We start from the raw sequence: 16,357 nt of genomic DNA, 5'->3' as shown, positions 1-16,357 counted from the left end.
TCGTACGTAAAACTTAGATTTCGTTTCATGAACTACAATTTTTTAATTAAGCGTTCTTTCTTCTGTGATCATATACAGATGGCATCTAAAATTTAATTCTTGATGTCAAATATTTGTATAAAACAATTGGTTTCTAACTGAATTTTAAAATTAGATTTTTTTTAACAAAAGAGACACTGACCAAAGCCATGAATAGTCTTACTATTTGGAAATCTTACAGAATATAATTTTTTTACGAGAGTTCTAACGCACTTGCAAAGTTCGTTACTGAATTCTCTATGTCCGAGTATGTGTGTGTGTGTGTGTCTGTTATATGCAAATTTTTCATCTCAGAAATCATAAATTATAGACATATAATATTGGTTTGATCAATACCTAACCGCATGGTAAACATTTTTGTAGCAAATAGTAACCGGTGGCCACTAACCAAAGGGTTACTGGCTAACTGGCCACTATTCTTCAGATATTGGCCAAAAAAAGTTCGAATTTCGGAAGATTTAAGGAGCCATATCTCGGGAACCGTAAGTCATATAGTAATGTTATTTTGCGAATTTTTGCGAGAAACAGAAGAAAGTGCGGATAAAAAGATATACTTTCACATGTGGGACCAATCACGGTTATCCTTCCCGCTTCATTTCTCCATTCTTGTTTAGTTCTGCTTGCAATGATCTTGGAGCATTCTCAACAGGTTTCTTTCTATATCCTTATTTTTTTCCACGGAATCATAAGTGTGAACTTGTCATATATTCTAACCAAATATTTTGAGAAGAATTCTACACAATGTAATAGAAATCATTCAAATGTGAAAGACTTCTTTGAAAGAGAGAATGCGAAAATTACACTAAATTTATACTGTTGATATATTATAAAAGACTACAGATATTCATGCAAACGTCCGTTAGGTACGTCGCTTGCGATGTTACTGAATAGCTAATTGACAAAGTTGTTTAAGTAGGGTTCCGCGTGTAACGCAACTTTTTGTTTGCTATACATAGATATCCAAGCCACATATACATGAAAATCCGTCCTTATTCGTAAAGTCAGAACTCCTGTAGCCGGATAGAGAATATTTTCGTGCATATAACTGACTTTCACTAAACTGATATCCATCTGCTTCCCTCTCGTGGCTGTTCCTCATTGCTATGCTTAGTCTAGCACAAGTAACCGTCATTTACAATGACTGGAGTGGCTGTGAGAGTTTAGAACCCTCCCAAATGTGAAATATACAGATGGTGATCAGAAAAATGGAAACACCTGTAGTTGGCAACACGTCAGATGTATGGTGTCGTGGCCCCGCAGCGCCGGACCGCTGGTGGTGGTGTGTTAGGTCGGTCTCCATACTACGTCAGGCGCAATGGAACAGCAGCGTCCAGTGGCTGCAGCAGACGGAGGTAGTGTAAAATTAGAGACCTCTCAGATTTTCAAAGAGGGCAAATTGTTGGTGCGCGGTTATGTGGCGGCAGTGGATACTGTGTTAGGTGTGTCGCGTGGGACAGTGTCGAAGGTGATGACGGTCTACACAACACACGGGAAAACCACATCGAGGAAGCGGAACAGTGGGCGGGAGAAAATCATGAGTGACAGGTCACGCCGAGTATTAAAGCGCATTGTCACGCAGAACCGACGTGCCAGTGCGGAGCAAGTGATGGAGGAACTCAATCAGCACCTCCCCCATCGTGTTTCGACAATCACAGTCCGCCGCAAATTACATGACATGAACTTACGGGGTCGTGTTGCACGGGCCAAACCGCTCATCTGGGACCATAACGCTTTCGCACGCCGCAAATGGTGCCGCGAACATGCAACTAGGACCATTGAGGACTGGAAACGTGTGATATGGTCGGATGAGTCATCCTTCACACTATTCCCAACCACGGGCCGTGTTTATGTGTGGAGAACGCCCAAAGAAGCTTATGATCTGCAGTGTCTCCGCCCAACTGTGAAACATGGCGGCGGCTTGGTGATGATGTGGGCCGACATATCATGGTTTTCATTGGGTCCTTTGGTCACACTTAGCGGACGAATCACTGCCAACGATTATGTCGCAATTTTAGGAGACCACTTGCATCCTATGGTCCGGATGTTGTTCCCGGACAATGCCGCCATCTCCCAGGATGATAATGCACCCATTCAAACAGCTGGCGTTGTTGCAGCGTGGTTTGAGGAACATCGGGATGAAGTTCCACACCTTCCCTGGCCCGCCCAATCCCCAGATCTCAACATAATTGTTCGTCTTGGAATCTGTGGTCCGTCTTGGAATCACGACTCCGCCGACGATTTCCACCTCCATCCTCTCTCACAGAACTGGCCGATGCCCTGCACGAGGAATGGTGTAAAATTCCACTTGCTACCATTCACGAAATCTATGCCTCCAACCCACGTCGCATCAAGGCTGTTCTGAAGGCGAAAGCTGGCCCGACACCATATTAATCTGGTAAGTTGCAATTTCGTTCAGGTCTTTGCATTTTTCTGATCAGCATCTGTACTCCGTCCTGTGTTTTTCCAAGTATGTTGTAACCACCCAGCGAATATTCAGAAATCACTTCTTCTCATTTGTGGAAACATTATGAATTGGCAACATATGTTTATGAATTTTGGAGAGGCAGAACCGATCTTCATGACGTAGAGTAGCAGTAGAATACTATACTTGCGGGATACAGTCGGGAATAGCCCGACTCAACAAGTGTTTGAACAATGACAGGTATTTCATCAAGTAATAACCTCTGTATCTACGTTGTAGTAGGTAGTTTGTTAAATACACATTTTTTAATGAATATCAGCAGCTATTACCTGACTTTGTAGTCCCGTTTCCTTTTTCCTGAGTATTCAGAAACCCAGCCGCCTTGGTTTGAGAAAAACTCAGCATACATAAATTGTATCGAAATGAGGTGACGATGTAAAAGATGTAGACAAATTCTTAAATTCTCATCTGTGTTTAAGTTTGTAAAATTGTAGTACATTTTCAGCAAATGAAATATAACACAAGCTATTAAAACTAATACAAACTTGAGGCGAGAGGCAAAAACCTCTGTATCTACGTTGTAGTAGGTAGTTTGTTAAATACACATTTTTTAATGAATATCAGCAGCTATCACCTGACTTTGTAGTCCCGTTTCCTTTTTCCTGAGTATTCAGAAACCCAGCCGCCTTGGTTTGAGAAAAATTCAGCATACATAAATTGTATCGAAATGAGGTGACGATGTAAAAGATGTAGACAAATTCTTAAATTCTCATCTGTGTTTAAGTTTGTAAAATTGTAGTACATTTTCAGCAAATGAAATATAACACAAGCTATTAAAACTAATACAAACTTGAGGCGAGAGGCAAAATTTTTCAAACCATTTGTTTGTAATATAGCTTGTAAGTCATAACTATAAGAAATAGGGATAAGAATGGAAATTGTTCTATTTGTATGCAAAGAGAGAAAGTTTGTGAATTTGGTTGTTCGAACTGGCTTTTAAAGTATTCAATCTATTGGGTAGTTTCGACTGTTGCAGTACTTTCTATGATTTCTAGTTTATCTATCATCCTGTATTGACTTCATATAATTGCAACACATATTGAACTGTGTAAGAATACTTGTCACTATATAACTAATACTTTACACTGACAACCTAGTGTGGCCCTACAACTTTCTATAGTTATACTGTTGAAAGGAAAAGTTGGTTAAGCTTATAACTTTACTACATACGAAGAACTATATTGTTATTGCATATCTCTATTAAACTGTTGAATATAATCATCCACTAGATTCTTGCTTCCTTCAATGCGTGCCGTATATAAAGGGTGAACAAGAAATTGGTAGGCTGGAGAAACTATGAGGATTAAGATATATTTTTGAAATTTATTTCCAAATTGAGATGTACATTAAAATGACGACTCCGTACCAAACAATTGAAGTAAGATTGGCATTCTGGATTCCTTTGTACCAAATTTTCCGCAGATTATGTATCTCCCTCCGCATCAGGTCGAGTTCTGTAGTTCAGGCAAGTTCTTGGCTGAGAGATTTTCAAATCTGCGTAAAGTCACGAAGATTTTTTGCTCTGGTGAAATTTAGCTTACTTCTGTTCACATAAGGCCCCAAATGCCTCTATGGCTCGCCCTTGGAGTACATTAGGTGGATTCTTTGCTTTCTCAACGAATGGGATGTCTTCACTATGACATTCTTCGCCAAAACAAAACTTTGTGTCTTCGGCGTCCGGATGAAAAAGGAATCAATCTCTTCTTCAAGCATTTTGAGAGGTATGCATTGGCGATGATAGTGCCTTCAGTTATAAAGGGCTCCGAAACTCTCCCCTTGCTGTCTATTGCTTGCCACACAAGTATTTTCTTGAAGAACTTGCTCCGGCTCTTCCTTTTTACGTCGTATCGTAGCGCAGATGGATCCGAGGCATGGAAATACCTCCCTGGAACTTCATCTGACTCCCAAGGCACATAAGTCTCGTCATACACTACAAGGATTTTGCACAGGGATTATTCGTAAACGTGACGGCACCCTGCTTTCGCACGCTCCTCCTAATCGTTGATGCAATTGGGTGCAGTTTTCTTTAGGCAAGCCTTAATTTCCAACTTTTTCTGCAGAGTTGACTTCCTCAGCTTCAAATTCTGTGCATCACAACGAAACGACATCGACAAATATCTTTGAAAAACTTTCTGCACTTTCGCCATCATCTTCGATCCTGATTTCACGGCAGGACGACCAGTATTTTTGCGGCAACTTGTTTGCTGGGTAGCCCCGAAGCTGGAAAACACTCGCTGTATCATGCTTTTTGGAACACCTTTGTGATTTGAACTTACTTTTACGTGCTTCATTATTTTAGTACGAAATTGTGCGTTTTGAAATCACTTTTTGTTCTTTTGTGACATCATGAATACTGCAGTTTCAAACAGGGGGCGCGGTGGCTCAGTGGTAGAGCGTTCACCTCTGTTGCTTGGGGTCCCTGGTTCGATCCCAGCTCGCGCTGTGTTGACTTCACGGTGGACAAACACCTTGCTCGTGGGTTTTCTCGGGATTCTTCCGTTTCCTCCCACTTTCTTCATTCAACCATTTCACTCATCTCTCATCATCACCGTCTCCTTTAACCTAACCAACATAACCGTGGGACATAAAACTTAAAGATTTCATTTCATTTTTTGCAGTTTCAAACGGACAATTGTGGAATAGAGGTAGACAGAACCACCAAACATCTGCTCGTGTTTACAGTTTGGTCAAATATTATGGCTGTTTCATTGTGCACATACGGATTCCAGTCTACCAGCTTCCTTTAAGGCTTTATGTGTCAAATTGACCTAATTAGACATGGAAGAGTTACAGGAAAGTTGATAACCGATAAGTGTAGAGCCACAAATCTTGCGTAAATATTTTTGAAATCATGGTATAATAAAGGATGAATATAGCAGGAATCTAATATTCGCTGTATTTAATACAGTCCACGAAACTTTTACGTTATACACTCTTATTTCAGGAAAGCAAATGCTAAGATGCTACACTCCTTGTATTGTAAAGAACGAAAAACCAAGAGATGAAGATGTGGTGTGGGAAGGAACGGAAGCAACAACTGGAGAATTTCCTTTCATGGTGAGCTGCAAACGGCCTATCAGTATTTGAAAGCTGAATTTATATCCTTTACAGTTATTATACATAAGCTAGTTGAATGACTAACAGCTGTAACTGAATTAAAGTAACTTTAATATTAACAATTTTAAAAAGTTTCAAGCAAAATAAAACTAAGGTCGGCTATGCACTATAGGATAAATCATACGAAATATCTTAGGAAAAATGTTACAACATATATCGTAGGATATCCTAGCCTTTTGTGCCATATACCTGGAGATTTTTTTTGTCCGACTAAATGACGTTGCGAGATATTGATCCATAGTGCATTGCGATAAAACGAAGTGGTGCCTACTGTTGAACAAGCATTGGTAGTACAGGAATAGTGTTAACAACACTATTAATTATGACAGCAAAAAGGAACGAAAATAGACGTTATTGAACAAAAACCGTGTCTGTATCTCCGAAACAATAATACTACCAACATAGTATTGTAAATGGTGGAAAATGAACTACAAATGGAAGAGCCTCTTGTGTATCTTTGTTCCATCTCATGACTCCCTGTTAAATAAAATGCCTTCGTATCGTGGAGACAATGGAGACTGGTGAGGAGGAAACAAATTTGTTTTCACTTTCTCTCACCTAATATCGCTTAAATCGAAATCTTACAAATTTTCTTTCTGAAATAGAGCGTGCCCTAAACAAGAGAAATGTAATAGGATCGTTCAGAACATAGGGCATGACATGCGATCTGATGCCATACACGCCAAGATTTTTGCCTCTAGGAAAAAACGTAAGAGATTTTCCAGAATCTGTCCTATAGTGTATAGCAGGCCTAAATGAAAACTATAATAATTATAATTAGTACCTAAGCAGTAAAGATTACTTGTTTCTTTTCTTGTTGATATTAAAGGTGTCATTACGACGTTCCATGTACGATGAAGTGGAGAAAAAATGGGCATGGGGACATGGCTGTGCAGGAGTACTTATAGATGATAAATGGGTGCTTACAGTAGCACACTGCGACTTCAAGTACGTACTTAGATTTTTAATGCTCTTCTTTATTTTATTTTTAAATATTTTCACCTATTACGAAAAGTAGCAGCTTTTTTCGCATAAATATGAAGTTGTATGTTCAATGGAATAGATTATATTCTAAATATATATTTCACGAAATAATGCACACTTATTTTTAAAAATTTCTAATAACATAATAGCAATAACATCATCTAATTTAATTTTTCTTTTTACAAATGATTAACACTTTGACTGCCACCATCAGTGTTGTTCATTATCACCCATGCGCACGCGCAACAGCCCATCTGTAATATTTCGTTTTTGTCTTTGTTTAAGCTATTAAATGTATAATTTTCTTTGTGTATGGTATTCATATATGCGGCGAGGACATGAAATTTTGACTTCTACACCATATGTTTGTAATTGCATACACACCTGTCGAATGAACGCGACAAAAGTGCAACATATTATTTGTATATGACAAACCATAAACGCGGCGCTGTATGGGACAGCTGTGTGTATGGAATTCCATACACATGGCAGTCAACGTTTAACGTAGTATTCAAAAAGTTGTTACTTAATTTCTATTTCACATTCGTAAGATAACCATAAATATTGCGGTACTAAAGTGCTGCAAGTTGCAGCGGGTAAGAAAACTAGCTAGGAAGGAAACAAAATATTTCGGTTTTTGTCCCACAGTTGGATACATAAGAGGGGTCGTTCATGAAAGTGTAGGATTATAAAGTGATTAGCTGAATTGAAATATGAGAGGAAATGAAATCATTCTGAAAGAACTTACAACACGAAGTTGTCTACAACAAATTCACATCATGAGGGTCGAATAAAGGGTCTCTCTCACCAGAGGTGAATGCTTCACTATTAAGTCATTGTACCCCGAGGTGATATACTGGTTATAGAAAGAGGACGAGAGTATAATTGTTAAACATATCACTCCTACTTTAAAGTATAATTGATTGAATTTTTTCACCAATTCTTAATTATGAGTAAGCATAAAAGTAACATAAGACATTAATTTAATCTTTGCTCTGCATCACAACCGAAAGAAATCTTAATGTGAATGGAATTCGAATCTCTCCTACGAAAAGCAACATTGCAAACTCCCCACTTACAACAACTATACTAGAGAATTCACATCATTGAAACAATCAATCACTTGATACCTGCAGCACACGCCTGTCTGTCTTAAAGTTGTTCCGTGTAATCTGGAGAAAATGTAGTGTCATCTGAAGAAATCCTCTCGAATTTAGAGACAAGACAAAGATCAGATAACATAAAAAACACAATAGATAAATGTTGGGAAGTCTGAAAGATTCGTATCAACATGCATAAAATCTCAGAAGTTATAACGCAAGAAACTAGCAATCGGATAAGGCAAGAACAACAAATGTACAATTGGTAAGGCAATATTTTCTGCCTTTTAAGGATGTCTGATTTTAGTGTCAAGAATTTTCTTTTGCCTTATGAATTTTTGGTGCTTAGCTGCTCATCAATCTCGCTCTTATTTATCTGTATTAAAAAAAATATCATGAAGAAAGATAATCCTGAAATTTGTCTACGTAATTACTTAGTACTTAGAAAATATCACCTACCAGAAAAGCTTTCCAACAATAAAATCAAACTTTTGTGGTGTGAAAATAGATTCTGAAAACATATCCTTATCAGAAGTATATTCCTTATAAGACGTTAAAGGTATTGACACCTGGTGGAAGAACCTCGTCAGTGCTAATAGCATCTGCCTCGGCTCCATCCTTTCCCATGTAGTTGACACTTATGCGATATTAACTCCAATTCTACTTCCTGAATGGTCCCGGGAATTGTTGCGGTCGGAGGACTTCCCTTCTTTTCCTGGGACTTCGAGAGGATTGATCCTGGCAACCTTGATTGGACTGCGTAGTAGTAGCAATACCAGTAGAACATGCCAAACCTTCATCTCTCCAATAACTCTTCGCAGTAGAGTGTCAAAAACATAACGTAATTTGTCTTCAAGGCCCAGAATCAACAGGAGCATACCTGAAATGAGAATTGTGGCCCACAGATCACTTAGAACTGGATTATTTTGAGAAGCTGAGGGAGTTAGTGTAACCTCGCATTTAGAGTTTTCGAAACAGAATTTCCTTTTACGAATGCCTATGTGGGCGAAATTATTTTTAAAGAAAGTTCATTCTTACTAGTAATTTTAAACTACGACGAACTTACGAGCATAACAAAGAACAATCATTTAGTGTATTTACACGTGCTCAGTTCCCATGATTGACAACGAGATATTAAAAGTTTAAGTTTACGTTAGGACTACACGTTTCATGAATTTTCTTCGAAATTTTTCTGTCGACTAACGATAAGGTACTACCACTATCGATCACACAGAAGAAGAACATGTGACAAATACTAATGTTCGTTTATAAAAATATGGTAATTACCTTCGTCCTTTAGAAAGATATTGTTCGGATGTTGATTTGCGCTATACTTTCTCCTAAAGGTCTTCTTTGCGAAAAGTTCGCTAACGAATTACAAGCATTACATGAACGAAAACTCATATAATCTTCGTATTTATCTGAAGCAATAATTTACTATAAACAGCACTATCATCAGTTTTAACGAAAAGTTTGTACTGTAGATTATATGAGTAATTTAACTCAAACATTTCAGCAAATTCTAGATATTCTTCTATGGAAGAAGTTATCTTTGTAAGTAACAATATATATAAGGAGTTACTGAATTACTGATTAATTTACAAAATTCCGCGTCTGTTAATTCCAGTTCTATAATTTTCAAGCTACTAATTTTGTTTTGCAGAAAATTTACTAAGAACTCATTTTTATTCATTAACCTTTATGAAGAATTTTTCATAAATTATATTTTAACTGACGGAGCTACAGATTTATTAAGAATGCCTGAGAAATACCTAACCAATCAGATGTGATATTTAAAAGTCGTTGCAAGTTTTCATGCTTTTCAGTTACATTTATTAAGACTAGAGAGTGTTATTGTATCAGAAGGTAAACCAAGAATTTTAGTTTAGAAAGAGACACATGTTGTATGCATGAGCAAACGAAAATGTAAATTATAGAAAAAATAGAACGAAAATTATATTAAATAATAAACATTAGGCACATTTCTGTTGTTGTCACTTATACACGTTCTTATCACACTTCACTATCATAACCACATATAATTTTCATCATCATTTGCTCTTATTCACACGAAAGAAGAATTTTGAAGACATCCTCTGCCATTTATTATTCTTCACAAACTACACTTAACATACTGTTAACAAAACCAACGTAAATTCGATGCTAGATGTTAGGAAGGATCAAACATAGACACAGATAACACCGAAGTTCAGATCACTATGATGTTTGCGATCACTGGATCAGGTGATTTTATAGAAGATTTGATGGGAAAAAGTACTATTGCCGAAACTTAGTTTGTGATCTTATGGCATTCGGGGCAAGTATCCTGAGTCCTAAGTAGGGGACACAGAGACACAAAAGTAAGATGAAGTGACACATTTACTCTTTGTAGTGTGTTTATTTCTAAATACTAAAAGAGTAGAGTTTCGTTAATGTGAACTTGGATAATTTGAACAAATTTATTCGCTTTGAAAACTGTATTATAAACAGTGGTAAAAATCGTAGGTACATCGACATTTCGGTCCTCTTATTCGGCATTTATAGTACAAGAACTTTAGTGTTGAACTGATTAGAAAGAGGAGAAGATAATTCTAACTCTTTTCAGTTATAAACGGACGGGCGTGTGATAAACTGACACAAAAACAAACATATTTGATAATGACAAAAGAGATTAAGATGAGGTTGATCTATGAAACAGTTTTTGACAAACTCATGCGATGTATCCGAAGTGGTTGAAAAATTCAGATTTCTTGGGTATCATCCAAATGTTATTAGTGATGTATTTGATGCGATAAATAAATTAAAGATTTGTTAGGTCGTATAAAAACAAATTAAATTATAGGAAGATAACAAAAGTGAAAAGAGGTAATTAACGTTGTATGTGGTTTTGTTGTTAATTCAGTGTACTTAGTACTATCCTTAAATGCGTTTTTCACGATGGCTTAATACATGTGTGGGTAAACGTAGGTTCTTTTGTTTGTGATGTTGAATCATTGCAATTAATATGCTGCCTCAAAGATATAGTCTATTGGATGTTAAAGTTTCGTCTTTATATAAAATATCATTTAAATTTTAGGCATTTAAAATGAATGTTTTAAGCTATTTCATTTATTGAATCATTCTGTGAAGATATGTGTATTTGGACATATGGAAAAGTTTCTTATTTTGAACAATGGGACATTTTATTTTAAAAGAACATCTCAGTCAAAAGCATCATCATTCGTTTCAAATTAAATCACCTATCGACTTGTTTTTTCTAAGTTCATTTGCCTTTGCTGTCTGCCATTCATTTCTTACGTTGTAAATTTTTCAGTTAATAAAATAACAGATTGCTTCCCCGTCCGCATTCCTATCATCACTTCACCTTGGTTAATCTACGAGCATGCACTTTTTCCATCGAGACACAAATCAAAGTGAATAACCGAGGATATGAACCCGGAAGGAACGCCAGACAAAATGGATTGAGAGACTATCGGAAGGGACAGTCGACATGGAGCGAGGGACGAGATAGAAGGTAGACCGCTAGCTACATTTGAAATTGACGATTGATAGCCTTGCTCTATCTTAGAGAGCACCTTTGATTCAACGACGATGTATTGCTTTTTAAGAAGAAGTTATAAGTTTGTCTAAAGTTGCGGTCTTCGCGAAGTTGGTTACTCAGTCCGGGTTTCCCCGACTCTTAACTTTGGTTACTTGAACGACCAGCCAGCCAAACAGAGGGATGGACGGACGTAGGCCCGTTGGAGGAATCGTGGAGAGGACAACGATCAGACCTGCAAGTAAGTGCGAGTAGATTAACCTATCCCGAAAGTTACTCCCTTCTTGCCCCTTTTCACCCCCTTTAACATCACAGTCTGTTTCTTTTGTACGTGTTGGATTTCATTTAAATGCAACCCAGGTTAGATCCCGTACCTCACATTTTGTTAAGTTCTATATTTACAAAATCCTGGGCGCAACTTGTCGGATCTGACATCCCCAAACACGTCAATCATTAACTCATCATCTGAGCTCTCAGACCGACAAGGGGCGACTGCACATGGCGGAGATGTGGTTTTAACTTGTGTGGATGCACACATATCTGCGACCCTCGATTTATTTTGCATTAGTTTGTTTGCCGCCCACCGTTAGAATTTGATGAAATTCTATTTGTTTTGCCACCCTCCCTCCACCCTCTCAATTTGTTGTGTTATTTTGTTTTGTGTGCTTTTAGTTATATTATTTAGAGATATTTAGAGAAAATGGTGAATACTAGCATTATGGCACAAACTCGACTTACGTCTCTAGATTCTATTGTGCGCCCCACATTTTTTCACGGCAAGTATGGGGAAGACGTCATTCGTTTTTTTGAGTATTTCGAATCTTACTGCGTCATTTATGAGTTCAATGCAGTAAAGAAGCGTCATTTGCTTCCATATCTGTTAAGGGACGGAGCCTTAGCGTGGTTTCTAGCTTTAACTAGGACAGACGAATTTGTGAACTTGTCGTATGTAGACATAAAGAGACGAATGATCACATTATTTGGTGGTTTTGTAGTTAAGAAGGTGACGGAACATACTATTCGTTCCAGAGATCAAAAAGAAGGGGAACCTATTATGACATATATTTATGAGAAGCTAGATCTCATACTTAGTTTTGATAAAGCCATGCCTATTCAACAACAAATTAATTTCCTTATTGAAGGGTTATTGCCTCAGTATTTTAAGCTTACATGCAACAAATTGTTTCCATCTGTTGATGCGTTATGTGAGTTTTTATTACAAGAACAGTCAGCTGAGTTAATAGTAAATTACAAGACGCTCATTAAATCTAATTCGAAAGAACAAGTCTTGCAGTTTAGTACACCGGAATTTATCGCTAAGATAGCTGATGTTTCATTGCGCGATAATTCTCATGTTTCATTTCCTCTCGAAGAACAACGGGAAAAAAAAAGAAATGCTTGCACGTTTGCATTATGATATCTTATCCGCTGAGAAAGAATGCGGTGATCAACAGTCAGTAGATTCTATTCCGTCTCATCAACAGAAATGTAACTCTTTTTCTTCTTTTTGTTCCTCTGAATGTAAGAGTGCCAAGAATAGTAATAATATGCATGATAGAATGGGCTCTGCGACGAATACCTCTGTTATAGTTAAGAACGAACAGAACAAGTGCAAACAGAATCATAGTACGTCTCCCGCGAATAATAAAATACACTGTCCGGCCAAAGCATTAGAGTGCAACATGGCGCAAGTCAGGAGAAGTAATAATTGTAATGTTTTACATAGTGGAAATAGTTCAGGGAATAGTGAGAGACCTGTTTTTAAGACCCACACGATTACTACGCCTATTGTTAGGGATAGGATTCTGCCTTGTATCAAAATTACTATTGGAAATAAAGAGTATAAAGCGTTATTGGACTCTGGGAGTCAAATTTCAATTTGCACTAGAGAGCTCCTTCCTCCGAACACTAGACTCGTTAAAAGACGTACTATTATCCGTGGCATCTCGGGTAAAGGACTTGAAACTAACACGTTAGCTGTACTGAAGTTCAAAATTGACGGCTATTCATTTACGCATACTTTTAGAGTTGTTGACAAATTTGCATCTTCTGTTTTGTTGGGAAATGATTGGTTACTTCCTCAACATGTCACTATTAACCAGGATATTCACGTAGTTCACATAGTTAGGTTTGGGAAGCCTACTGATCACGCTTTACCTGAAAGTCATGCTATAGGCACAGTTTCTGAACAAACAGCGAACCTTATGCAAGCGTATTTCATAACGGCGAAATCTGTTACTTTGCCACCAAATTCCAGTGTTTCAGTACCTGTTAGAAAAATTAATGATTTAGTGGGAATTAAAAATGTTTTGCAACCCAATGAAAAAATCTATTCTAAAGCCGAAATTTTTGTTAATGAGTCTAGAGTGGATCCTGTTAATCCTGTCATTAGAGTAGTCAACCCAACCAACAAAAAGTTGTGTTTAGAGAAAAATCTTCATTTAGGTGAAGCTATTGACATTAGGCCGGGTGCTCATTATCCAAATGATACAGATAGTGTTCAAAATCATGGTTTAGCCAGTAAACAAGACAACGATAACTTTCCTGCTGGTTTTGATGTCAAGCGTGTGGACATTAACCCTCAACTTTCGGACGATCAGAAGCAAATGTTTTATTCTGTTATAGAGGAGTATAAGGATTGTTTTTCTTGGTCAGAGGATGATTTTGGAGTGGCCAAGGGCTACGTACATGAAATTAAAATGCTAGATAACGTCCCAGTTCACACCAATCAGTTTCCTATCCCCTTCCATTTAAGAGAAGAAGTTAAAAAACAGATTGATACTTTGCTTAAACAAAAGGTTATTAGGAGGTGCATCTCGAGTTATAACTCGCCTATTCTTCTCGTGAAAAAGAAGTCTGGATCTTATAGATTTTGTTTGGATTGTAGAGCGATCAATTTACACATTGCACCAGACAGTTTTCCTGTACCGTCGATAGAAGACATTCTTTCGCGTCTTAGAAAGTGTCGCTACCTGTGCTGCTCGGACTTGCTCAGTGGTTTTTTTCAAGTGAAAATCGCGGAAGAATACCAACACGTCACTGCCTTTTCAATCCCAGGAGCTGGTTCTTTTTGTTTTACAGCACTTCCCCAAGGCCTTATCACTAGTTCCGCTGGTTTAAACAGATTAGTGAAAATGACATTGGAAGGATTAGAATCTGAACAAATTTTCGGGTACCTTGATGATTTTTTCTGGGGTGGGAATACTTTTGAGGATGTTATCAACCTCACCAAGAAGTTATTTCAACGAATTAGAGAACGTGGTCTTAAACTTGCACCAGAAAAAACGAAATTGGCTTATTTTTCATTAACAGTTTTGGGACACGATATTTCGTACGATGGCTTGCGAATTTCCAAGAAAATAACTGACTCCATTAGTAATTATGAACGTCCGAAGACGAAAAAACATGTGAAAAGTTTTCTAGGATTAGCTAGCTTTGTAAGACGATTCTTACCTAATTTTTCTGAAATTGCGGAACCTTTGAATTCACTTCTCAGAAAGGATGTACCGTTTAAGTGGACACAAAAACAACAAGATGCTTTTGAGAAAATTAAAGATCTTATCATAAAATCGCCATATTTGATGCATTATAATCCTAAACACCCTGTATACTTGTTCTGTGATGCATCAACTCGCGGTCTGGCTGCCGTGCTCAAACAACCTATATCCTCTCCAGATGACCCAGAGTTAGCACCCATTGCTTATTGTAGCCGTAGCTTAAATAAAAGCGAGAAGTCTAGACACCCTTATGAACTTGAACTTTTGAGTATCATATATGCCTTTAGATCCTTTCGTTATTTTTTACTAGGACGTCACTTTTTTTTGAAAACCGATTGTAAGAGTCTTTTGTTCTTAAAGCAGACGAAAAATGTAGGCAAATTTGCTAGGTGGCTTAGTTTTATTGAACAGTATAACTTTACTGTGACACACATATCTGGGGTATCTAACATAGAAGCCGATGCACTTTCACGTTTTTCTCGTGCCCCCAGGGACATTTCTGATGAGCAACAAAATGAGGAAGACCCTCGAGTATTTTCTTCCACTGTTACAGAGTGTAACAATATGCTAAGTGACGAGCCTTCTCTCAGAGATGAACAAATGAAGGACCCGTTTTATAAGGATATTTTTGATTGGTTAGAAAACAAGGAAAAGAAAAATCCCAAAATTGAAAGACAGGCCTTTTATTTCACGGTTAAAGAAGGAATCTTGTATAGAAAACAAAAAACATCTAGTGGTATGAAATTTTTAGTTGCTGTACCTGTTTCATTACGCTACAAAGTTTTTGATGCGGCTCATACTTCTGCCATTGGTTCAAGTCACGGAGGTTTTTCTAAGACATATGATCTTTTAGTGAAATCTGTGTATTTTCCTAATATGAAACAATATATTTATCAGAAATGCAAAGAATGTTTAATTTGCCAGTCCAGCAAAAATAAACCTGGTTCTGCTTATGGTACATTGCAAACGTATCCTCAAGTGCCGCCCTTCTATCGCATTTTTGTAGACATTGGAGGGGTGTACTCCTCGAGTAATATTTTGAGACACAAGTATTTGATTGTCGTAGTCGATGCAGCTACTCGGTATACTATCTGTGGTTCATTAGCAGATATAACAGCGTCTTCTGTAAGTAGTTTTCTTTATGAAAATGTAATTTTGAAATACGGTATTTTCAAAGAATTAGTCACAGACAAAGGTCCATGTTTTGCAAGTAACCTATTCAAGGAGTTGTGTGCAATGATTGGAGCTAAGATTCGATTTGTAAATGTTCAAGCTCATTACGCTAACGGGACTGCTGAGATAGCTATCCGAAACATTGAACAGAGACTGAAATCTGCGTTGTGTAATAAAGATCAAGGAAAATGGGTCGAACTGCTGCCATCTATTGTGTTAGCCCACAATTTAACTGTTAACTTATCCTCTGGATACAGCCCTTTTGAACTTTTGCATGGATTCAGATGTAGAATGCTACACGAAGCAATTTTGGACACCCCTTGTGAATTTCAGGACAATGCTGAACGTTTACAGCAACTTGGAGAAATACGAGACAAAGCCCATGATAAATGGTTCCAGAGACATAAGACGGCAACGAAATTTTATG

The 16,357-nt window shown here is 37.5% G+C and overlaps 1 protein-coding gene across 1 annotated transcript in view; it reads left to right on the top strand.

Annotated features, from left to right (window-relative positions):
• Positions 1-16,357, top strand: part of LOC145672846 (glandular kallikrein, prostatic-like) — a 92,065-nt gene that overhangs the window by 33,716 nt on the left and 41,992 nt on the right. Inside the window, exons 3-4 of the mRNA XM_081741998.1 lie at positions 5,466-5,578; positions 6,468-6,586. Coding sequence (XP_081598124.1) covers positions 5,466-5,578; positions 6,468-6,586 — 232 coding nt within the window. The remainder of the gene's footprint in view (positions 1-5,465; positions 5,579-6,467; positions 6,587-16,357) is intronic.

Source organism: Thermobia domestica, chromosome 16 (assembly GCF_964235325.1).
Source record: "Thermobia domestica chromosome 16, izTheDome1.hap1.1, whole genome shotgun sequence".
Classification (NCBI taxonomy): domain Eukaryota; kingdom Metazoa; phylum Arthropoda; class Insecta; order Zygentoma; family Lepismatidae; genus Thermobia; species Thermobia domestica.
This window is presented reverse-complemented; position numbering and strand designations above follow the sequence as displayed.